Genomic DNA, 26,536 nt, shown 5'->3' with positions numbered 1-26,536 from the left:
TCATAGTAATCAAACTGTAGCATGTACTATTGTTAACACCATGGATCTCCACAAATGATGGTTAAGTAGTATTTAGTTCTGTAAGTGATTTTTAATTAGGCTGATATCTATCAATTAGGGAATTACTCTTTCCTACAGCATTATCTATAGCCTCTTTTTAAAGCCAAATTCATAGTTTACTAAATTCATAGTAGTACTGTCAGTATTCTACATAGTTCCGTAACCAGTTAAGAGAATCCTTTAAATGTCTGTGCCTTCTGTGGTAACTATAAGAGATAACATTTAGTTAAAATGCTCAAACTATAAATTCTAAGAAAATATTCATATAAAACCTTAAAGAAAAAAGGACCATATTTGGATTTTAATGTATGATGGTCTTTATTTACAACTTTATTGGCAAAAAAGAAGAGGGAAACATTTAAAACAGTTTAACACAGGGCATTGCAGCTGATTCTGTCAGGTTAAAGAAGATTCCTTTTAAATGTCCATCTAATTGTCCAAAGATATACAATACTGAATCTGCATACGCAGTTTCCTTTATGAAATACAGTGCTCATATTTTAGGCAGTCTTTGAAAAATATAAATACAAAGGAAATGAAATCACTCATTAAAACTGCATTAAATGAAGGGTATTTTAAATTTAAATTTATGTTGTTCTTATAATACATGCCCAATGAAAATCAAAAGCTGGAAAAGCAGTTACACTTCCTACTTGAATGGACAGTTACAACAATCATTTTCTGCAATGACCATTATATTTTCAATTTATCATGAACTACTCTGAACTTACTATGAGATGTAGCCAAAGTCAGAAGACAAGACGTAGGGAGAATATTCCTTTTTTGGAGGAGAGGAAGCCCTCCAGAATCAGCATGGGAAATAAACATCCTGTTGAAGAATTCTAGGTGGAAAAAAATTACTGTAGTCAATTTCAACTCATGCTGAGCTGGCTTAATTTTTTCAGACTTGTTTGGTGTCATTCTTCTAAATCAAGTGTGTTTAATTCTTCTTCTAGTTCATCCAAATCTTCCCCAGTAAAAAGATTTTCATCAACAGGAACAGCATCGATGGCTCCATTTTCCTGTCCCTCCCCTTCGTTGTCCTCTTCCAAATCACTTCTTTCACCATTTTCAGCCCTACCTCCAGAAGCTTCACTTAATTTGTTTTCTAAAAATAAACATTGAAATCAGTAAGGCCGAGAAACAGAAAACACTATTCCATTAGCAACTAACAGTCACAGATACTACATTCTTCCTTTTTCCATGAAAGCCTTCCTTCCCTAAGGTTACTCCAACAAGAATTGATCTTTTTCAAGCTTAAGAAAGTTTAAGCTCTACCTATACCTAGGTGCAAGTATGTCTACATGTAGTGCAAGTATGCACTACAGATCTGACTGCTTAACGGTTTATACATTTGAAAGTAAGATTTATCTTATACAATTCTGTGTTTCCTACATGACCTAGCAATTAGGTTTTTAAGCAGTCAGCTTCCACATAGTATTTTGAATAAATGATTATGGAATCAAAAAGTGTTTATCAGCAGCTACTTAGCTTTTGATTTGGGGAACAGTAGTTAAATCACACTAGTAATGCTGCAAATAGGTATGAATTCAAAAACATTTCATTTTTATCATCAAATTGTGAAAAAAGAACCTAGGGCTATGCAGCTACTTTTCTTTACAAGCTAGAAAAGATTGTGAAAACAAAAACAGTCTTTTCATGTTCAAAGACACTAATATTTACACAAAGACAATTTTTAATAGCCTAATTTAGATTTTAGCTATTTTAAATACCTTTGATGACAAAACTCTTGGGGGATTATAGACTCTGAAGTACTTGCAATTTTGCCTACTGTCACCAAATTCCTACTTCTAAAAGGAGCAAATCCAGTCTTCAGATTGGCATTAAGACAATGGTCTGACAGTACTCAGATCTCAAGAGGGCAAGCCAGTTTTTCGTGTTATAACTTGCATTCCTTTATTGTAAAAATAAGATTAGTTTTTGCTCTCTCAAACTTTGCCTTGATTAGTATTCTACCTTTTTCTCTCATACTAACCAGGCCAAACGTTCACTTCTCTTTAAACTCTTCAGTCAAGGCACCATTAGACATAAATTTTATCAACAAGCCTTACTACCCAGGCTTTCCCCCATTCTCACTCTTAATTAAACTCATTATTTGTATTTCCAGATCTTGTTTCCTTTTTTTTTTAAAGATTTTATTTATTTGAGAGAGAGAGAGAGAGAATGAGAGACAGAGAGCATGAGAGGGAGGAGGGTCTGAGGGAGAAGCAGACTCCCTACCGAGCAGGAAGCCCGATGCGATGCGGGACTCGAGGATCAGGACCAAGCCCAAGGCAGCTGCCCAACCGAGCCACCCAGGCACCCCCAGATCTTGTTTCTATAACTAATATCCTTTAATCTTCCATTTTTCTTCTTCTCCCAGATCTTTTTCCCCTGGCGTACAAGCCCTTCCCATGGCCATGTCTCCCCCTCAAAGTTTGTAAGAGTGACTTATTTTTCTCCTCATTCTTTTTTTTTTTTTTTAAAGATTTTATTTATTTTTTTGAGAGAGAGAGAATGAGAGATAGAGAGCATGAGAGGGAAGAGGGTCAGAGGGAGAAGCAGACTCCCTGCTCAGCAGGGAGCCCGATGCGGGACTCGATCCTGGGACTCCAGGATCATGACCTGAGCCGAAGGCAGTCGCTTAACCAACTGAGTCACCCAGGCGCCTCTCCTCATTCTTCTTATCATTGCAGTCCTGATGAAAACTGGTACCCTAATTCCTACAACTCCTTTCTTATTGCAACTAAAGAATTATTTGCAGCTCTCATCCTACTTAATTTTTCTGAAACTCTTCTGTTTGTCCCTCTCAGTGTCTTCCCCAAACTTTCTCTTTTGACTACCCTAACTGATGTTTGCAGTGTATTCTACAATGTTCTCGTGGTAAGTATTGTGCCTGGGTGAGTTCATTCACTCTGAGCTACCAATGAAAATGACTTTCAAAAGTTTTCCTCCTGTGAATGTCTACACAGTATCCTAGACAATGCCACTTTTGATAATTAAAATATCTCAAAATCATGAGGTTCCAAACTGATTAAGTACATCTCCAAATTCATTTTTGTCCCCTTCCACTTTCAGTTAATGGCTTCCATATCCACCCAGCCACCCATTCTACAGCTTCCACGACTCACTACTTCTATATACAGCCAAGCCACACATATTTATGTTACCGATCTGGTACCTGCAGACATCAAAGTTTGCCAGTCTGGTCTAACTGTCCCCCCTCCCTCTTTAGACAGCTTTCTAGTTCTTAGAATCACACAAAAGTTAGCATACTTACCATCCTTTTCTGAAGTATATGTGCTGAATCTTTCAAGACTGGCTACAGTAATACCTGTCTCATCTACATCTCTTGGGATATACAGGCTTAAATCTATGTCATTTACACTCACTGAATCATCAACCTTTAAAAATATAGAAAAGAAAGTTGTTACCTGTGAGAACAGTTTTCCTAACTTACCTTTACCTCTGACATTTATCTTAGTGAAACAAAATTATTACTAATGCCAAGTGAAAAGAGTAACTGACAACTGCCAAAATTCACTCCTTTTCCTAAACTTCTTGGGGGGCGGGAGAAGCAATGCCGTATTTCAAGTTTCTTCCTCTGACATAAAGAATATGACATTTTTATTTTCAAGTCAAAGACAGAGGCTGGAATTTTATACTATAGAAAAAATGAATAATCAGCTATGTTTGCCTGTAACTAAGTGATTCTGCTGTTGTCTCCTGCTCCCTACTCTGTACTTTTTTCCCCTACTCTGTACTTTTTTAGTCTCTATCCCATTTTTTCAGTATAAAATATTTTAAAAAATCATTTTCCTTTTAGAGGGAGAATAAAACACATACTTTTTAGCTAATACATATCAGCATATAACTCTACCCCAATCACTGTTCTATTTTCTTTATAAAAAACTATAATTTTATTAACTCACTTAATTCTCATAAGTAGCCTGCATGTAGGGATTATCATTATATCTTTATTACAAATGAGGGTAGAGACCTACAGTGTAGGTGATTTCCCAGGTTATAGTCAGGATTTGAACCAAGGCCCCAGAGTTGGTACCCTTAATCATGCTACTCTATTGTTATTCTCTATCGTTTCTCTCCATCAATGTGAGGGAATGAGGTGCCAAAGCTTCTTCTTACCTCATCACCACCTGTTCCCTGGGTGTAACGGGTATCATCTGCTTCCTCATCATCATCATCAACCAGTTCAGGACGAAATTCAAACACCTCACGACCACTAATCTATTCAGATACACAAATATATCAACTCAGGGTAAAATTAAAACATTTCTTGGTCACTGATTTCAGACATAAACATGATTAAATTACAATAAATTCTTGCAGGACACAGAAATTATAAAATGAAAGAAAGAATAAAGAATCTCTTCAGGTGAGTTTGGGACGTACCACTAATGCTTTCCCTGCCTTGAAGTCTGCTTTCCTTCTTTCCATATCTTGCTCAAGTTTATCAATCTTTTCTTGTCTTTTTCTTTTCTTCCATGCAAGAAAAGATTCTAGAGTGATTTTGGTAACATTTGGACCTAGGGCAGAACGCTGCAAAGACAAAAGAGTTGTTTTTTTCCCCAAAATCACCTATAACAACATTTAATAGTCTTCTCTTAATGCAATTAAGTCCTTGCCTATAACTGTTAAAACATCAAACTTCGAATAAACAGATTTATTTTCATTTTATATAGCAATGAGCAAAATGAGTGTTCAGAGATACAAACATTTCTAAACACAGTAAAATATATTATTCTGAGCTGGATTTCTTTTCAAAACTGAAGGTGACTAAAACCTGTCATAAAGAAAAATAGTTTTAACAGAAGTCAATTGCTGAAAACAAAAAATACAAAAAGCACGATGACAATATCCAAGTTTCATTTGTGTTCCTCAGGAAATGAGGAAAAAAACTAGGCAAAAACACCATCTGCTCCTCAGAGCCTATAATCAAGTAATAAATGTATGGAGAAATAATACTTGCTGAACATCTGCCAGGTATTCAGTATTAAATGCTGTCTACACATATGCTGACACACTGATCTCCACAAATAAGCAAACAGAAAGAGATGGGAAATTTATCAAGGTTAACAGCTAATATGTGGTAGAAGCAGGATACAAACAATCCCAAATATACCTGACTCCAAAGTCTCTATTTTCTATTACAGCATAGTGCCTCCTATGAGACACTAAACAATACAGCCATTTAAAAGTGAACAAATGTATATAATCCCAACCTCAGACATTTACACAACATACTTAGACAATCCAAAGAAGGCAAAATGGATGTAATTTGAAATATACAACCCTAAACCTAGTATTTCCAATAATTTCAACATTTTCTTGTCACTCCCAGGAGCCCCATCTACTATCTCATGGAGTAAACGTCTTTTGTGCTGAACCAGAAATGAGGAGCAGAAGATTCTCTTCAATGAGACATATTCCCCTCTATCAACAGAGTGAGGGTTTTGAGCCCTGGGATGATGATAAAACATACAAATGGAAAACTGTAGGAGTTATCTCCTTCAATACATATTACTGATTAGTAAAATGGCTGAAAAATAAGACATCAGAAAAAACACCTAAACTTCAAGTTCAATCAATCTGCCAATATGATTTTAATGAATATATTAGTATATCAATCTTATGGAAATAATTTGATAAACCAGTGGCATAAAAAATTGTTTCATAATCCTAAAATTACTGTCATGATGGGCTAGTGATTATGGTTAGGTTTACACTCTGGACGTACAAGAATAACTAAAGAAAAAGTAAGGCAACTTTGGGAACAGGTCACATTTTTTCCCCCTTTCATAATAACATGCTATTGCCCCCAAGTGGTAAATATTATAATTTCACAATAAATACTGCTTTAGTTTTATAGTAGGAAAAAATTCTAGTTACCTCTCTTTCAATTAGATCTTCTAATGAAATTTCATCTTCTTTCTCTTCTTTTTTTTTATCTTTTTTCAATACAAATCCAGGAGGAAGTGCATGACGATACATGCAAATATCACCACCTCCAGGGCATACCCAAAACCAGCCGTATTTGTTGTTTTCAATAGCTTCAAGGAAATGCTTGCACACCTGTATAGAGACAATATTATTCACAAGTAGTGGCTCAGTGTAGTCCATTTTCAAGGTAAATGCTTAAGTGTATGGAACAAGTACATTCTTATTCACATCCTTAGGCTATTCACTTTTCAGAGCACCCTTTGTGCAGAAATGTACATATAAATTAATCTTAAAATACATGAAGATCTATATAAAATTTCTATTTTCAACATTGTTCCAAATTCTGAATTACACAAAAGGACATGCCTTAGTTTTAGCTTTTTAGCCTTTGTAAATGCAATCCAACCTTGATTTTTAAATAAGTAAAAAAATATGAATATGGTTATAAAAAAACTAAAACCAATGATTTTGTTTTGATCTTTCCTTAAAAACTCACCACATTCAATAATAATACAAATACAATTTGAATTACCTGAAATTATAGGCAATTTCTCACATCTAAGAAGGGAGAAAGAAAGCAAGGTACAAAAGGAACACAAAGGATAGTGACTTGGTGCAAAATAAAATTGTATTGAAGCCTCAGGTAATAAACTTTAAAAATAAGAAGTACAAATTAATAAACAGTATTCTTTTCCTGAAAAAAATACAACAGATATAAGTAAAACTAGTGTTTAAAAATTTTCTAGCACACCAAGGTTTTTCACTCTAACTGCATTACAGGTAAATATGTGGACATGAATGCTGGGTCTGAGAAATAAGGTACAAATTTTAAAAGTACATTTCCTGGAATACTGGAGCCACTGCCTATCCAAAACTCATTTTGCAATTCATAATGTGACAATATTTTCACCTTCTTGATTTAAAATCTCCCTATCATTAAAACAGAGTAGGTGTTTATCAATTCTCCCTCCATTCACTTTGCACAAAAAAAATAAAGAATTCTTGTCTGAATATGTGATTGTGTTCATCCATATTTAAGAGAAAGTAAAATCAAAGGCTTGAATAGGAATCTAATTTTGTATAACTTATACTTGCAAATTCCAAAACAAAGCTTGATGCACTTTATGAAAAGCTCCAATAATTTAATAATCCAGTAAAAAATAGCAGCAAATACCTTGCCACATAATTCTCCCTAATGATAAATATCACAGCAACTCAATTCAAGAAAAGGACATACTATTTGAGTTTTTGGTTTTTTCTTTTCCGCCTCACCGTGCTTCTTGTTCACTACTTCTTCCAGTTTTTTCTCATCCCAATTATCCATAGTATCTAAAAAAAAAGAGATACAAAAACTAAATACTGTAATTTTATCTACTGTTCCCAAAACATATTGCGTATTTCCTTAGATAGGAAAGCTGTATCATAAGACTTATGACCTAACACATTTTCTTTAAATGACACCAAAGACAGGAATAAATAGTGTTAGGAAATTATTCACCAAAATCCCATGCAATTTAGGCAAATGAGAAGTTAGTACTGGAAGAAAGGGTGAGACAAATCCAAAATAAGTTAACTGGCTTTTATATATCATTTACTTAATCAAAGGACATAATGGTGTCAATTCAGATTTTATGAAAAAGAATTTTTTTTTTTAACAAACACAGCCTTCTTCCTAAACCAAAATATTCTTCAAGTATTAAATATCTTAGTAACAACCAAAAGATATTTTTAAGAAAATGTCTTAAAAAAATACCTTTTTCAAGTTCTTCATCTCTTGCATCAATGTAAACACTTCGCTTTTCACACTTTCTCTCCAGAGTCAAGTCATGAGAGAACTTACACTTATCTCCTTTGGTACACTGTCCTTGCTTGAAGAATGCACACACCACAGATTTGGGATCTGCACCTATGTCAAATGGCACATGGTATTTGTATTACAATCTGCCAGATCACAAAGTATAGCTTCTATCTGAGATATAATTACCACTTGTGAACTTATTTTCCATTCACCGATGCGAGAGGAAAATACCACTTACAGGTGATTAAGACATTTCTTTAAAGTTCCTTCTACAGCATTTTATATCTACTTTTATTTCTTTTATTCTTACCATTATTCCTTCCATTCTTACTCTTATTTCCAGGGACAAACTCATAGGTTATTCCATAGTAACTTGTCTAGTTTGAGTCAATGAGGTAGAGGCAAAAGAGAAATATAAATATACTTGGAGATATACTGCCAAGAGTTTGGAACTTATAATTTATAGAATCATAGGTTTGTCTTGGCCAAACCAAAGAAGAGATATTATAAACCAACTAGTAGACTGTTTAAATCCTTAATTTCTACTTAAGCGGGGGGCTAGTGGCTGGAGTTATAGTTGTACAATCACATAGCTGAGCACATACAGAGAGGAACCATAAGAAAGTCATTGATATAGTTTAATTTTGAGAAAGGGATTATCATTTCCATAGCAGACACATTGGCTTATAATATGAAGATAATATACATCAAAACAAATTGAGCATTTTTTAAATTGAAGTGTAGTTGACACACGTTACATTAGTTTCAGGTGTACAACATAGTGATTCTACATGTCTATGTGTTATTCTGTGCTCACCGCAAGTGTAGCTGCCGTCTGTCACCATGCATTGCTATTACAATACCGTTGACTATTTTCCCTATGCTGTACCTTTTATCCTCACGACTTATTCGTTCCGTAACTGGAAGCCTGTATCTCCCACTCCCTTTCATCCATTTGCCCATCCCAGGCCCCCAGCCCCCTCCCCTCTGGCAAACCATCAGTTTATTCTCTGTATTTACGGGTTTGTTTGTGCTTTTTTTTGTGTGTATTCATAAAACAAATTAAGAGGTTTTTAAACATGAATTACATTTGATAAAAATAATACTTCTGACATTTAAAGTTTACCTTTACTTATTTTTTGAGCAGCAACTACAGGTTTGAACAGCTCATTTAGTTCTTGCAATTCTTTCTTCTTATCATCTTTCTTCAATTTCTTTTCAGCTTCACTTTGTGCTACCTATAATATTCCCAGGTATAATATGTAAATTTGGTTTCATATAATAACATTGTTCTCATTATACAATAGTACATATAACATCACTAACATAACAAAAACGTTTGCACATTTATGTGTATATAGTCCATATCTCTTAGTATCAGTGTTACAATGGCCTTTCAATATATATTAAATGGTGTGGTTAAACTATTAAATGAAACTGCGAAATCTTATTATCAGCTGACTTAAAAAAATTCATAAATGGTACCATGCCAAGTAAAAAGCATATTCAAAAGCTTATAGCAATAAGCATTTATTAAGCATTTGCTACATGCCCAGCACTTTTAGTAAATGGTTCTCACCTGGGATTTTCTTCTTATGACAACCACCCACTCCCCAGAAACATGAGGGTGCCTTTTGAAGATCAGAAATGCAAACATCCGGAAATGCGCAGTCCCACACAATAAAGAACTGTACCACCCAAAATACCTATTACCCTTGTGGAAAAACACTGAGCTAGGTCAATGTGGGCGATTAAACAAAACAAATATGACATATGACATAGTTCCAGGCACACGATTTACATACCTAATATGATTAGAGGATTCATCCAAACATTTTATATGTCAGGTCCTATGTTAGATGACAGGGAATACAAAGATGAAAAGATAAAGATGCTTATTTAAAGAAGCTCAGAATCTAGTGGGAAGACAGACATGTCAACAACTATAATATAATACATGGTTCTCTGGAAACAAGGAATGCCTATGAAAATTAGACTGAGCTAATACTTTATGGATGAATTTTTCTGATGGGTAAGAAAAAGAGCCAGCCAATGCAAAGATACAGGTACCAGAAGGAACAAGGTATGAGAAACATCAATGAAAAGTTTGGACTGTATCAGTAGGTGACAGGTAAAACTCCATGGCTTAAAGTATGTCAATGGCACAATCAGATTGTATTTTATAAAGATCACAATGGCAACTATGTGAAAAGTGGACTAGAAGGAGCCCAAGAACAGCAAGGAAAATTAAGAGGCTAATGCAATTGCTGTAGGCAAGAAAACACAAGAGCTTAAAATAGACATTAGTAGCAAGGATGAAGAAAAGGGGTGAGAAACAGCTCTTAAGGAGGTAGAACTGATAGTACTAAGTGAATGACTAGACGTAGAGTATAAAAGAGAGGGTGGGGTCCAGCATTATACCATGTATGGTTAGTGCTGTTAAATAAGACAGGGTATACAAGAGTAACAGGTTTCAGGGTAGAAGGTGGAGATGAGCTCAGTTTTAGACATACTGAGTACGAGATGCTTACAGAGCATCAGAATAGAGCTATTTAGAAGGCAAGTGGACAGGGATCTTGATACGTGGAGAGACAGTCTGCTTTAAAATAAAGATTTTAAAAATAGCTTACAGATAATAATTAAAACTTTGAGTGTGTATGAGATTACTCAAGAACAGCATAAAGAAATGATAAAAAAAAAAAGTGAAAGAACAGAAGACAGTTCCTTGAAGAATACCAATATTAAATGAGCCAACACAACCTTAAAAAGCCCATAAAAGGGTCCAAGAAACATCAAAGATACAGGTAGAAATCCAGCACAAAAAAAGTACTTAAGGAAGGGGAAATTTTAGGAAGGGAATGGCCAAATGCTATAAGGTTAAAGACATCCCAAATCCTGACTTTCATCATATGGTAGATGTGTTTAAATGGAAAAATGTGAAAACATTTTTTAAAAAGAAAAATTTAAGTCATTTTATCTATAATAAAAATATCCTTGGGGCACCTGGGTGGCTCAGATGGTTGAGTGTCTGCCTTCGGCTCAGGTCATGATCCCAGGGTCCTGGGATCGAGCCCCACATCGGGCTCCTGCTTCTCCCTCTGCCTCTCTCCCTGCTCATGCTCTATCTCTGTGTCTCAAATGAATAAATAAAATCGTTAAAAACAAAAAAATATCCTTTGCTCATTAGGCTAATCTCAAACATTTATGGGCCCAGAGCAAGGATACAATGGAAGCCCATAAACCATTTTTGTAAATACTTGTGAGAAATCAAACTAATGCTAACTAAGTAAAATATGGTTCGTACCCCTACTTGACAAATATACCTTGTAACCTGGAAGGACGGGTTCAAATTTAAAATGCTCAGGATCCATGGAGTTCCACACTGGAGCACAGCAGTAAAACAAGAGTCAACTCCTGGCTCCTCTTCCCACCCTGAGTTTCATCCCACCATGTGTGTGCATGAAGGGGGAAGGTGTGGGGAAGGATATGGTATAGATTCAGATCTGTCCATACTCTTAGCACACACCCTTCTTTTTTGTATATATGCTGCTGAAGTGAACACACAACCTTCCTTTGACTACTTCAGGCATACTGACAGTACAGTATACCCTAAGATAAATATAGGTAACATGACCTTTGCAGGCCCTGAAGTATTATGGAGAGGGATGGTATAAATTCCCTTAACCTCACTGACTCCTTGCCTCTGGGAGAGCGATGTCTGGAGGAGACATAGAGTACGGTCATCCTCTACAACACAGGGCCTAGAGTGGGGTACCTATTGCCTGGCTCTAACAGCAGGACTGCTGCTCATTTTGCAGATAAAAGCCCAAGTACCCAAGAAATTATCAAAAATTCTAATACTGAATGTACCATCAATCCTAACCACCACCACCACCACCACCACCACCAATTTTATGGCTTTCTTGGGTCTATGAAATATAAAATTACCAGTCAATATACTTCCCACTAGAAGAAAAAATAGGGAGATGAGAACAGAATTCAAAAAAAGGAGTAAGGGAAGAAAAGTAAATTCTTTTCACACACCTATATTCACAAGAAGATTCACATTATCTTCTCATCTAACCACCACAGGTGCCTTACAAGGGTAACTGCCCTTCCACTGTATAGATAAGCATCACTAAATAATTTAAGTTCATGTAACAAATAAGATGACTCCAAGATCTGAGCATATATTTTTATTAAACCAGACTACTAAATTAGCAGCATGGAAGATCAATAGGTTTTGGCTCCAGAATCAAGCTGGGTGTAAGGAAAGAAAAACGTTGGAGGCAGTAATCTGTAGACAGTATGTGTGAGAGAAGTTTCAGATTGGGGTCACAAATATATATTCTGATATTCTCAGATGAAAAAAATATTTCCAAAAGATAAGGAAAAGGACAGAGTGGCAAAAAAAGTACTTTTTAAAATAAAGATGCATGTATGTAAAATCTTAAGAAAGTGAAAGATCTAAAGAACATGAAGAAAAGGAGCTAACTTTTTTGAACGCATTGCCGATGGGTAAAATAATTTCAAAATTCATATGGAAGGATAAATACCTAAGAAGAGCCAAGAAAAATATAAAAGAAGTAACATTTGAGGGAAAGGACTTCCCTTAATAGCTAACAGAATATGTTACTAGGCCACTATGGTCAAAATCAATGGGATACTGGTTTAGGGACAGACAATAAATAGAACAGAAAAGAGAATCCAGGAGTAGATCCTACCATATTTGAGACTACTATATGTCAACAGTGGTATTTCAATTCGGTGGGATAAATGATGCTGGTATAAGTGGCTATTCATGTGAAAGAAAATTAACTTAGTGACATATAAATTTATGACAAATTATAGACTGTAAAAAAATAGAAATCTAGGAAAAACACACATAATCTAGTGGTGGTGCAGACTTTTTAACTATATTTTTAAAAAGCTAGACAAATATGACAAGAAATAAAAATTGTACAGCAAATAAAACAGAAACATCACAAATTATCTGTAATGCAAAGGTGTCTCTCATAAACTGACAAGAAAAAGACAACCAGAAAAGCAAAGGATATGAATACACAAGTCAGAGAAGTATAAACCCAGACAGCCCACAACCATATGAAAAGATACTCAAAACAAAACAAAACTAAACAACAACAACAACAAAAAAAAAAACAAAAGATATTCAAACTCACTAGTAGTGAGGGAAACAAAGTAAAAAATGAGATCTCAATTTATACTTACCAGATTGGAAAACATTAAAAAAAACTTTAGTACCTATAACTCATGCACTGCAAATGAAAATGTGAAGGATTACAATCTCTACAGAAACTAATCTAATTTATTACAATTAGAAATCTGGGGCACCTGGGTGGATCAGTTGGTTAAGCATCAGACTCTTGATTTCCACTTAGGTAATGATCTCAGAGTCAGGAAATCGAGCCCTGGTTAGCTCCGAGCTAATTGGGATTCTTCCCTCCCCACCCAACTGGCGCTCTCACACACTCTCTCTATAAAAAACAAATAAAAAAGAAATCCATTTCCCTTGATCTAGAAATGTGTCACAACTTATGCCACAGAGATAAAAGCAAAAATGCCTGTTAAGAACCCATGTACAAGGACATTCTTGTAATATTGTTCTAATGTCAGAAAGCTAGAAACAAAGTGATCACTTATACTGAAATGGATGGATATACTACATCCACATTGTAGATAGTATGAAGCCATTAGAATAAACTAGAGCTATATCAAAATGGCTTGGAGGAATATCTAAGACATACTGCTGAATAACAAAGGCAAGATGCAGGAAAGTTTTAGAGTAGGATTCCATTTTGAAATACAATTACCATACCAAATACTTCTATCTGTAACAGATGCCTTATTACAACCATATGAAGAAAATGCAGAAATTTTAAGTTATTTACCTGACGTGGATTTTGTTGACCAAACTTAACCTGATGAGTGACAGCCTTAATAAACTTCTGTTGCTTTGCTCCTTTCTTATTCTTTAGGCCAAAAGTTTTGTCCTGAATGAAAAAGAGTATAGAAATATCTTAGCAATTTATATTAATTTCTTATCTATTTTTTTCAGTCATATCTAAAAATCACTCTTTCATTTACTTGCTGGTAAGAAAACTATTCTTTCTTATGCTATATAAACATGCAAATACTAAAACATCAAGTCAAGCAACAAATGACCCAGCATCCTTTACAATTCAATACATACTTACAACTATTGTTATTAAACCTGTTACTCTATGATGCTTTTTCCAAAGTGTGTTTCAGAATATAAATTCTACAGGATGTGCAAAGTTGTAATACAGGACAAGATGACCTACAGTCAAGGAAGTTTAGGTAAATGCTTGGCTAACATTGTTTTTAATTCTTAAGTATAAGATATCTCAGAGCCTTTACTAGAAGGGATGCAGTATTGTAGCAATTCTAAATCTTTTTTTACTTCAGAATGCATTCTTCTTAAGAGTACCCTAAGGGATTATGTACTATAGAACACATTTTAGGGAATACTGCATAGGATACAATACTGCACTGTTGTCGTTTTTTAACTGTATTTATTTTTTATGATTTATTTATTTGCACTGTTTTTTTTTAAGAATTATCTTCTCAAAACAAAAAAATTTTTAACAATTTATTTAAGGGTGCCTGGGTGGCTCAGTCAGTTGGGCTCTGTTGTTCTACTGAGCCAGTTACCAACCTATCCATACACTATCAATCTTTGTAGATTAAGGTTCAAATAGATGTTTAATTTTATCCTTTTTAAAATTTTATTTTTTTTAGTAAGCTCCATGCCCAATATGGGGATTGAACTCATGACCTCGTGATCAAGAGTTGCATGCTTAGGGCACCTGGGTGGCTCAGCTGGTTAAGCACCTGCCTTCGGCTCAGGTCATGATACCAGGGCACTGGGATCAAGTCCCACATCAGGCCTTGCTCAGTAGGGAGCCTGCTTCTCCCTCTGCCTGCTGTTCCCCCTGCTTGTACGCTCGCTCTCCCTCTCTCTGACAAAAAAAAAAAAAGAAAAAAAGTTGCATGCTCTACCAACTGAGCCAACTAGCTGCCCCCTAGATGTTTAATTTTAAAATGGGAGTTTGCATCTTTCTCACTCTTGTTTATGGGTGGATCTGAGAAAGGAAAAAGAGGCAAAAAGGTCTATACTTTTGAAAGGAACCTGAGACCTCTGAAAAGAATTTAGTCTGAAATAAATTGACTATTTTAAAGCTTAATTTTGGTATTATTTCTGAGGGAAAGGGACAAGGTAATAGGAAGAAAGTTTTGTAACTACAGAATACACCATTGGAAATGAAAAACAGTATTGATATTAGTATTTGAAAACATCCAACATGACATAACTTTATAGAATCTCAAAATCAATAAAATGGATCTTTCAATTTTCTTAACACTTGCAAAGTTGAAGAGTTTTAGTTCTAGAAGGTTCTCACTGGGAAGTATCTTTTTATTCATTAATCACATCTATGTCCATTCATATACCAAAATTTCACTTTCTCCTACTTAAATTTCTATCCTCATGTTTTAATATCCCATCATATTTTAAAATTCTACATGAATTTTCTATAACCTACACATGTAAAAAATGTAGGATGTATATACATGTTGAACTTGAGTTTTTTATGGCTGGTGTCCCTCGTTTTTATAGGTAAGAGTTTAACATTCAATTCAGTAAGAATAAAGGATGGTCAAGTATAATGTGATATATGAAGAGAAATGAGCCCATGCAGCAACTGGGTGTGAAATGCCACTTTCCTTTTACAAAACGTGCATTCTCATGGGAGGCGGGGGAGATGAAAAATCCTAGATAAAAATATCAAGATCAAAGTGCAACAGCATCTACATAAGCCTTGCCAGAGAAGAGCATAACTAGGGTTCAAACCATGCCCCATAGGTTAACCACAGAGAATAAGCAAATATGAATAAACAAGGCCAAATAGCAGGGTAGATACTGACATGAAGATTTAGGAAAGAAAAAAGTGCTCTAAGGGGACTTGGCTAGCTAGAAAAAAAGTACTCATGACAACAGCTTCTGATAGAGGTATATAAACTCCAGATCCCAGAATAAAAACAGTTTTTCAGGTTTAATTACACTGCTTTAGCACATAATTAACCAGCCTAAAAGAGATAATGAATGAGTTGTGTTTTTAAAGTCTCTAATTAGGTTAGAGCTCAGAAATTATTATTTTTTCCACAGAGACAGGGGACACATCTATTCAGCATTCGTGAAACCTAAACTCAACATATATTTTATTGAATCCCCTTAACAATCTTATGATACATTATCTCACTCTCTAAATGTTACATTGAAGCTGAGAACTGTTCAACAATTTTTCTGAAGTCAGACTGTATAGTGTAATGATTTAAGAATATAAGCTCTGGAGTCAGACCACCAAAGTTTTAAGCTCAAACAAAACTGAGCAAATTACCTTCTTTGCCACAGTTTTCTTATTTGTAAAGTGGGTCTCACTCTAACCTTTCAGGATCGTTGTGAAAATTAAGAGAGTTACTACAAAGATGTAGCGGAGCACGCTGGTTAACAATAAGGGGTCTGCAGCAACATTTCCTGGGTTTGAATCGTGGTTCTGCCAATGGCCAGTTTAGTAACCTTGGGCAAGTTATTTAACCTCTGTGCCTGTTTCCTCAATTATAAAAAGGGTGATGATACTTATCTCAGTGAGAGAATTAAAGAAGCTGCATAAATTTATCACTTGTACATGGCTTGTCTTCTCTCCTTTCTCCAACACACTGATAATTATGTCTGGCTCACTAAGTGTTAACTATTAAGTGACACAGATGATATTTGAACCAAGGGATGTTTGACTCCAAGCAAAGTCTTTGTTCTTTCCACCATGAAAAACTATTTTCCAGAGAAACCGAGTTAGGTTACTGTGCAGGTTGGTACACAAAAAGCTTTCTGAATACCACACTGTTGATCTGGGATACCAACACCACCTGTTGAAAACAGGATGGTTTATAATCTGGAATACTTCAAAAGGGCTTTCTCCCTTTTTCTTGAATTTAGGACAAACACTTACGTGAAGATTAACCTGGATTTGGGGGTGGGGAGTATGAGACGGGAAGACTGGAGGTTACAATCAAACCCAAATCGTGCTTAAAATAAAACTGGGAAATAGTAGTCCTCATTGGATCAATAAGGTCCCAAAGGTTAGGTTATAAGGAAGGAACAGTGTGTGTGTGTGTGTTTCAGATTTGGGAAACTGAATACAAAGAAGTTTAGAAAACACTTATTTTTTTTTTTAAAGGATGGCTCCCTGAAGCTCCAAGAGCCTTAACATTCAGTGAACTCCATCCTTCACTTAAAACTGACCCCTTCTTTCCCTTCCCATCCCATTAAGTAATCATGCTTCTTTTTACAGCCAGCCTCCACTCCTTAAATAAGATGTCTGAGGAAAAAAGGGGAGGGGGGACTGGGAGAGCAGGTCAATACCGAATAGCACTCCAGGACAATCAGAGACTACCTTTTGGGAAACTAGGGTAAGCAGAATCTAGCACTGTTTTATTTCGTTAGTCATGTCTGCCTTCCCCGTCTGCCACATGCACTATCTAATGTATTTTTGTTCTCCACTCATGCAATGGATGTTCTACAGCTGGTTAATCTAACTTCAAGTAATCAACAATTGACCCTAAAGTTTTTCATTGGCAACCTATCGTCTCTCTTTTTCCATCCTTTACACATCTGGATTCCATCTCTATAGGTGTCTTATTACCACTTCCTTGCTGCTACAAGTCCTTAGCTGGACATCCTTTATTTGCACGCCCTACAACCCAAGGATTGTTTCTCTTTCCACAATCAAATCTCTTTCTCAAAGTTGACTTCAGTTTATTAAATGTTAGCTATAAGAAAGCAAATGGTATATGCCATTTGGGACAATTGCATGAATGTCTAACAGAACCATAACATCTTTTGATACACTCATTTCAGAAAGAAAATACCTATTAATCCAAACCAATTAATAAATTTTGGAAGGTTTAAAGAGGGAAAGAAAAAATGTAGGCATCAGAAGGAAATTATTTCAAGTGACAGAAAGTAAACCCTATACAGACAGCACAGATCAGTCTGGTTATTTCCACTAACTAGTTCTTTTTTTTTTATAATAAATAATAGCAGCTGCCATTTATTAACTATATATATGTCAAGTATTTTACGTATATCGTCTCATTTAACCCACAGCTCTGTAACATAGGAATTAGCTCCATTTTGCTGATAAGAAGTACATCAGTCTTTGCTCCCAGCTTCTCAATTTTCATCTTAATCCCATGCACTAGCCATCAAGATATGCTAGGGTTTTGGGGAAGTAAAAAAAAAAAAAAAAGCCGCCTACAATATTTAACAAAGAGGTTTCCTAACCAGGCTGAGAAACAGAATTTTCTCTATATATCTCATTTCACAACAAATGATAAAACTTAACATTAAATTCATAGTATTGCTGTACCTCTGTGAGCAAATATCCATGCAAGACACTTGAGTCTACAAATCCTTACTACCATAAAAAAAAAAAAAGATGCCCATCATATATGATAAATGGGAGGGGCGGGCAGGCTAATATCACCACTCTAAGGTATTTTTAGTCAGTTAAAGAATGCAGCTGTCTTATTTTGCATTTTTCTTAGGCTAAGTCTTCATTAATGAATCTAAGATTGCTTTCTCTTTACCTTAAGAATAACTGTGTACAAGATGAATGAAACCATTATATACCTATACTTTTAGTTGATAAACACTATCAATGACTTTCATGTACAATTCCTTAAAACAAAAGTCATACTCCTACCAATTAAAAATAAAATAACTGCATACAGTTAAAGTTCAATAATACAGGAGGTATATTTTGTCAGATAACATTTAATTTCATGACTATAAGAAAATTTCACTTTGTATCATGTTAATTCAATCTTAGTAAAGGAAAATGACAAGTAAAATGTGATCCCTAAAATGTAAATCTCTGGTTTACATAGCACTGAATGCTATGAGATCACCATTCCCAGAGATCTACTTAAGTGCCAGTAGTCCAGATTGTTCAAAAAGGTGACAGTAGACACACGCGTGAGGAAGACAGTCATTTGCTTTTAAAGTTCTGGCTATGCTGCTTCATCACAGTTCTAAATACTACAAATTGGCAATAAGAATACAGGTTCTTGGGAGGGGGGACCTGACTGCCTCGGTCAGTTAAGCACAGGACTCTTGACCTCAGCTCAGGCCTTGATTTCAGGGTCATGAGGTCGAGCCTCAAGTTGGGTTCCTAGGAAGGAGGAAGGGAGGGAGGATGGAAGGAAGGAAGGAAAGAAAGAAAACAAAATTAAGAAAAGGAAAAAAAGAATACAGGTTCTGCTTCAGAGTTTGAACTTGGCAAACATTACTAGAATTCTTTATAAGTGTGTTAAACCAGCAGACTTTAAAAATTATGTAAAAATCGACAAAGACAAGTTCCGATTGGGTTTATACTATGAAGCCCTGAGGGCTTTCACTGCTGTTTTTCAAGGCTGTAAATACCAAATATTAAAAACAGTAATCATTTAGGTATGCCTGGGTGGCTCAGTCAGTTAAGCGTCTGCCTGCGTCTCAGGTCATGATCCCAGGGTCCTGGGATTGGGCCCCTCATCTCCTTGCTCAGCGGGGAGCCTGCTTCTCCCTCTGTCTGCCACTCCCCCTGCTTGTGTCCTCGCTGACAAATAAATAAAATCTTTCAAAACAAAACCAGTAATCATTTATAAATAAACATTTCAAAACACCCAACATGCATTTTGGTCGAGCTCTAATAAAATGCGCCAATTCCACAAAGGCTGTCCATTATTCAGGTATACCAGAAGCAGGAAAACGGTCATGGCTTTTTCCAATTACCTCCAAAGAAAACGAAGAACTGTTTAAAAGTCACTGATGATGGTTCACTCTCTTAGAAAACTCACTGGTGCAGTCATTGGAAGGCTAATATAAAACATTCAAGAACGTCAACAGTGTTCCCCGGCCATAAAGAGCTATAGGCTCAATGCACTAAATGAATATATACCAAATTCGGGTACGGCACTTAACACAGCTAGTGACACTGAAACAATCTCTTTTAAAGCAGAGTCGATGTTAATTCACAATGTATATTTATCGAGAGCTACGTACAAAACGGTGAGCTGCGACCTTAAAGAAACCTCCACTCTCTATGGAACTTGTAATGGATCGAAAAGGCCACGAAGTGGTAATCTGTTGACTCGAAAGAACTCCTCCTCCTAAGTGATGGGTAAAAATGGAACACAAAGGCTCGTCACGAGCCGACCCCCCAGAAAGAGTCTGGTCTGAGCCCATTCAGCGTACTTTTTAAAAACACCAGCATAGAAACGTCTTCAATTTTAAGGACTAGCGAAGGTCAAAACCCTGAAGCGGGAAGGAGAACGGGGTGCCCTTTCGCACCTGGGTGGGTGAAGGCGGGCGTGTGGGCGGAAAAGCAAAGGCTGGGCGCGGGGGCGCCAGCAGCGTCACTATAGCGATGAGAGGCAGGGAGCGTCATCATGGGGCTGAGGAAAGGGCAGTAGGCCACAGAGACAGAGGGGGACACGTCGCCCCGGAAGACGCGAGCGGGAGCCGTGGAGCTGGGAACCAGGAGGCTGCTTCCCTGAGAGCTCGCAGCATGAGTGGGGGAGGGGGTGGGTACTCACTTCAATAATCTTCTCCTTCTTTTTCTGCTCCGCCTTTTTGCTGCCCCCGGCCTGAGCCTGTTTCTTGGGGGGCATTGCGGAGACAGGTGGCACCGGCCAGACTTAAGCGCAGCTGGACACCGTCAGGGAATCTGGCCCTGCGGCAGGAGGAAGAGGACACGGGCCTCCGTCGCCGCCGCACCGCACGGAAAACGAGGCACTCACTCGCCGCCGAAACGCGGCCTTTGCGACAGGTCGGTGCCGCAGAGCATTGTGGGTAGCGAGGAGCGGCGCCCGGAAGCGGAGCTGCGCGTGCGCTTCTGCGGCGGCCGACCAGGAGGGGGCAGGGTAGGGACGTGGGAAAATGATTTGGCATCACTTGTGATGTCGCTCACCCACCAGGTCCTTTCTAGGTTGTGTTAGGCCTCAGGATCAATGGGGCAAGTTGATTGGCGCCCGTTGCGCTTTGGATCACCCTTCACGTTCTTTTTTGCTGAGAATGGGCGATTCTTTTGTCCTGCGTGCTCGGTTAATGTTTGCCCTTTCCATCCCCATCCTGAATGATCAGGAGCAGCCGCCGCAACTCAGGGCTGCTTGGAGGGTCACGGTACTCCCTTACGTTCTTCTCTTGCACGGATGGAACAGGGCTGGCGAAAACAGCATGCTTTGGGTTCCTGCGAAGCTTTATTAAGACATGGAAAAAGTTTCATTTGAAGGACGCCAGGGGTGGCTGCCCAGAGAAGAGGGAATTTGAACTCTTATGATGTACAATACTTAAAGTTATTTTCAGATATGAGGAAAAGTGTCTGGATGATTCCTAAAAACCCATTTATAATGTGAAATCAACCAAACCTAGTTTGGGGGTGGAGAGTACAACTCAACAACTTTCATAAAGTTCTTGAAAGTCTGAAAACTACTTGGCACATTACACACATTTCATTTAGTTATCACAAGGACTTCGAGGTAGGAATTGTTAACTATTTGCATTTTATAGATGAAGCACAGAAAAAGAAATATGCCCAAGGTTACGTTAAAGGCTGAGCCAGGGATTTCAACTTTGGCAGTCTCATTCCTATCTACATTCCTATCACTAATATTACAAAAGTCTAAATTCCTATCACTAATATTACAATAATGGTCCTGCTTATAAAAGAATGTGAATGAATGGTTGGCACCTGTTAATATTTCTACAAACCAAAATACTATTTTTTTAAAAAAATGTAATTTTGGCTGTTATTTTTGTTCCATGATTGTTATTTAAGCTGTTTCTGCTAGGAAGTATTATAGGGCCTAGAGTTATCTTTATAGATAAAAGTTTTAAATATTTTTCACTAATTTGCATAAGGAGAGAACTAAGAGTCCCTTTAATTAGTGCAATTGATTATTTGAGTAGTAGCTTTCTATGTAAGAGATAATGCCAAGGAATCCCAAGTACGGGTGTGTGTGCTGGTGTGTATGTATTTGTATATACAGATCTTCCTGAACTTATGATAGGGTTATGTCCTGATAAGTTGAAAATATCATTAAGTCAAAATGCAATTAATATATTTAATCTACTGAACATCATAGCTTAGCCTAGCGTACCTTAAACATGCTCAGAACACTCACATTAGCTTACAGTTGGGCAAAATCATCTAATGTAAAGACTTTTATAATGAAGTATTGAATAGCTTATGCAATTTGTTGAATGTTGTACTGAGAACAAAAAGCAGAATGGCAGTATGGATAAAGAATGGTTATGGGTCTGTTGGTTGTTTACCCTCGTGATCATGTGGCTGACTAGGAGCCGTGGTTGCTGCTTCTGCCCAGCATCAGGAGAGAGTATCTTACCACATACCAATAGCCTGGGAAAAAATTTGAAGTATGGTTTCTACCGAATGCATATTACCTTTGTATCATTGGAAAGTCAAAAAATTATAAGTCAAACCTTCATAAGTCAGGGACTGTCTGTATACACACTCATGAAACTTACTTTGTCTGGACTCCTGTCCCAGGTTGATGGACTACCCTGTCTTTTACTTACTTATTTACTTCCTTGTTAATCTTTTTGTTATTTTTGTAGTTGTTCTTGTTAGAGCACAGAGGGACCCAGCCTGCTTCCCCCTTTACTCAGTTTTATAATCAATTAGATTCTTTGGGGATCCTCTCCTTTAAGAGGGATGGAATGTAGTTGCCTTAATTGTTTCTTTTTAGTGCTTTCAAAAATACACTTTAGGTCCTTTGTTTTTTGAAGAATTTTACTGGCAATCATTCTTATGAATCTGATGAATAATAAGTAACAAATACGGGGAAAATACACAGAATCTAGAATTTCATAAATTATAATCGTATCGCCGGGTTCATAATTTTTAACTACCTTCTGCCTTTCACATTTGCTTTGTTTCTGCCCTGAAGTTGTGATTTATGTAGTGGAAGAAAATTCTCCCTGGCCTCAGGTGAAAAATAACATTTCTAAACATGGTGTCTTCTCTGCTAGCTCTCTCCCTCTCATAGTCATTTCTTCATCGATTAGAAATCTGACTCACTGAATTTACTGTTTTCTGAAATAAGGTAATTGCTAGTTTGCAATCTCTGATAGAAAATGGCAACAGGAGGAGGAATTATATACCTTCTGCTCTACTTCTTCATAACTCAAACTAAACTCCCACAAAACAAAGTTTAAAGTTGTAGTCCAGGGGTTACCAATTCAAATACCCAGAAGGCAGGGATATAAATTTGGGTGTCAAGATGAGTGAAATGCATTAGGGAATAGTGGGACCAGGGCCAAGCCTGAAGTAAATGCCCACCATTAAAGAGCTAAAAAAAAAAAAAAAAAAAAAGAAGTCAAACCCGCCTGGCTGATTTGATGCACAGGCTGTGAATTTACTGCCTTGGATACCATTCCCAAAACTTTACATCTTTAGAAGACATCGGAATATGTTTTTCGAACCTGAGTCACTAGGATGTAGGAGATTTGGTATGGAAGTAGTTGTTGTTGTGGTTGTTGTTGTTACCCAACTTCCAAAGGTTCTTCCTGACCATAGTTAATAATACTGTATTATATACTTGAAAATTGCTAAGAGAATGGATCTAAAAAGTTCTTTCACACATAGAAAAGAAACTATGTGACATGATGGTTGTGTTAACTAACTTTATCATAGTAATCATTTTCCAATATATACATATATCAAATCATGTTGTATACCTTAAACTTACAGTGTTATATGTTACTTAAGTATCAATAAAAATGGGGGGAAGAAAGAGAAAGCGGTAGAGATCCAAGATCCAAGGGGCAGAGATCCGAGACCCAAAACAAAGCAAACTAAGGTCCTCCCTGTGTGTGTGTGTGTGTGTGTGTGTGTGTGTGTGTGTTTGTGTGTGAAAGAGAAATTACCCATTATGTTAAAATTCCCACTTTACAAGCTAAATGAGGGCAGGTTTCTCCTTTTCCCTTATCCCACACAATCAGATCCTGGATACATAATTTGGGGCAAGGGAGGCAGATTCCTCTGTTCTGTACCCACCTACACCTAAAGCTTTTGTTCTCAAAGGAATGAGACAAGACTCAGGAAGAACTCTGGGGTTCTTAAGGGCATTACAGGGATTACAAGTCCGGTGGTGGTAGGCCAGTGGCAGCATCTGCTGTAGACTTTAATTACGTTCTTTGCTATTATCTCTTGCTGCTTTTGTTTTCCTAGCCTGATTTTCTAGGCTCCCCAAGATTCTGATTTACTAAGATTTCCAGGGTTCCTTAAATTCTGTGAGCAATATTTCCAATAAATTCACTTTTTACTTAAGTTAGGCTTGATTTTAGTGGTTTACAATGAAGGACTCGTCATGGGATGAAATGTGCCCCCCCCTTTATTCATATATTAAAGCACTAATCTCAGTACCTCCAAATGTGAGAATGTGACTGTATTTGGAGATAGGGCTTTTCAGGAGCTGATTAAGTTAAAATGAGGTGATTAGGGTTGGCTCTAAACAAATCTAACTGGTATTCTTATAATATGATGAAATTTGGACACACACAGAGACATTAGAAATGCCTGCACTCAAAGGAAATATCAAATGAGGACAGAGCAGGAAAGCAGCCTTCTGTAAGCCAAGGAGAGAGGCCCTAGAAGAAACTAACACCTTGATCTTGGATTGCTAGCCTCCAGAATCATACGAATATAAATTTCTGTTGATTAAGCCACCCATCTGTGATATTTTGTTATGGCAGCTCTAGCAAACTACTACAGCCCTGACTGATAAAGGACAAATCTCTGCTGTGGATGTTGCTATTACGGTGAGCAGAGGCAAGACTGCTAACTTATCTAAATAAATTCTTGTCATAAAGACAAAACCAATCTGGTCATATAAGTCACTGATTCATTTTATGAGTTGAGGCAGTACATATTAGAAAGTATTTTGATTTAAATATAAATTTTGGATTCTTCAAAATGCTTCTAACATGTAGGCAGTCTCCTTTAAGACATTTTTTTCTCTCCAAAATAATAAACTATTACAGAAGATTTGCCAATGTTTCAATAGAACATGTAAAATCTCTTTTAACTTGTCAGTTGGAGTTTCAATTCCATAAACCTTCACTGCAACCTACACTGACATAAAATTTTCTTTAAATGGGTGACTTACGTGGGTGACTTATCTGTTGCTATTTGAAATATTTCTTGGTGCCATTCTGATAATAGTTGTTATGGCATTTGTCAAGATATCAAGATGTACAATTTCCAAATATTTTTTGCTTCATTGAAGTTAAAACCATTTCCCATCAATCATGTCATTTCTCTAATAATAGTTTTCTGATGGTTTCCCATGCCCCTTTGAATTCAATACTAAGGATTCTATACTTTCCTCAGCCCAATAATGTCTACATTTTATCCAGTTATTTCAGTTTATACTCTCCATTTTAGGCCAACTTTTCCTATCCCCTCTGTATCCCACATACTAGACTCCACACTCTTTGAGTTTTTCATAAATAGCCTCATGTAAATAACGGAAACTGTCTACCTTTCATCTAGGTACCATAAATAGAAACTCTGATGAGTCATCTTCGATTCCTCCTTCAGCTTCCAAATCCAGTCAAGTCCTAATTACTCCACCTCTTTCTTTTTTTTTTTAAAGAGATTTATTTATTTTAGAGAAAGAGAGCTAGAGAGAGTGAGCAGGAAGGGGAGCAGGAGGGGCAGAGGAAGAGGGAGAGAAAGCCTCAAGCAGACTCCACACTGAGCAGAGGAGCCTGATGCGGGGCTTGATCCCATGACCCTGAGATCACGACCTGAGCCAAAACTGAGAGCGGGCTGCTCAACGGACTGTGCCACCCAGGTGCCCCCTAATTACTCTACCTTTTAAGTATTTTTCAAATTATGCCCTTCCTAACTCACTACTTTATTTCCAGGTCGTATCTCTTGCTTGAGCTATAGCAAAAAACTCATATTCTCAATTTCAATCTTTTTCCTTACGTGTTCTTTAAAAGTTAGTGTATTGGGGTGCCTGGGTGGCTCAGTCGTTAAGCGTCTGCCTTCAGCTCAGGTCATGATCCCAGGGTCCTGGGATCGAGCCCCGCATAGGGGGTCCCTGCTCTACGGGAAGCCTGCTTCTCCCTCTCCCACTCCCCCTGTTTGTGTTCCCTCTCTCACTGTGTCTCTCTCTGTCAAATAAATAAATAAAATCTTTAAAAAAGTATATTGCTAACATTTTTAGTTTGCAGATCATCAAACAAATGAACAAAGAGGAAATAAGCAGCAATGGATAAAATACTTCATGTGACTTCATGTTTTATATACATTTCAAATAATCTGAGGATATTTATAAAATGTAGTCTTATTTTCTGCTTGAAACATATCTAGGTTTTTGTGAAATTAAATGTATATATATTTTTGTTATTGCCCAAATAACACCACAACTTCCAGATGTTTGCTACCTGAGCACATTTTAGAATAACTGATTTAATTAATCGAACACCATGACACCATGTATCTGGATTTAGTGCCAGTTATCCCAGAATGCTAAAATCTTTGAAGTGGTTTTTAAGTCTGTTCCTGGAAGGAACTATCAAGTTAAATGCTTGATTTTTCTGTTAAGATA

General features: G+C 36.8%; 1 protein-coding gene across 1 annotated transcript; it reads right to left on the bottom strand.

The window, feature by feature from the left end:
• Window positions 1–353: 353 nt before the first annotated feature.
• Window positions 354–21,069, bottom strand: ZC3H15 (zinc finger CCCH-type containing 15). Its single transcript, XM_027590540.2, has 10 exons — window positions 20,492–21,069; window positions 13,729–13,830; window positions 8,946–9,057; window positions 7,775–7,927; window positions 7,259–7,350; window positions 5,971–6,153; window positions 4,474–4,620; window positions 4,207–4,308; window positions 3,341–3,464; window positions 354–1,168 (listed from the first exon to the last, which is right to left on the bottom strand). The coding sequence occupies exons 1-10, from the start codon at window positions 20,564–20,566 to the stop codon at window positions 978–980; spliced, it is 1,281 nt and encodes a 426-aa protein (XP_027446341.1). The 5' UTR covers window positions 20,567–21,069; the 3' UTR covers window positions 354–977.
• Window positions 21,070–26,536: the final 5,467 nt, after the last annotated feature.

Source organism: Zalophus californianus, chromosome 3 (genome assembly GCF_009762305.2).
Source record: "Zalophus californianus isolate mZalCal1 chromosome 3, mZalCal1.pri.v2, whole genome shotgun sequence".
Lineage (NCBI taxonomy): Eukaryota > Metazoa > Chordata > Mammalia > Carnivora > Otariidae > Zalophus > Zalophus californianus.
This window is presented reverse-complemented; position numbering and strand designations above follow the sequence as displayed.

What these genes read in the sequence shown, in the direction of transcription:
- ZC3H15 (XM_027590540.2), bottom strand. Translation starts at nt 20,566, where the DNA reads ATGCCCCCCAAGAAACAGGCTCAGGCCGGGGGCAGCAAAAAGGCGGAG. An exon ending in AAAAACCAAAAACTCAAATA is followed by an intron (nt 6,154 to 7,258) that starts GTATGTCCTTTT and finishes GTCTCTATACAG; the next exon opens with GTGTGCAAGCATTTCCTTGA. An exon ending in ATATACTTCAGAAAAGGATG is followed by an intron (nt 1,169 to 3,340) that starts GTAAGTATGCTA and finishes GTTTATTTTTAG; the next exon opens with AAAACAAATTAAGTGAAGCT.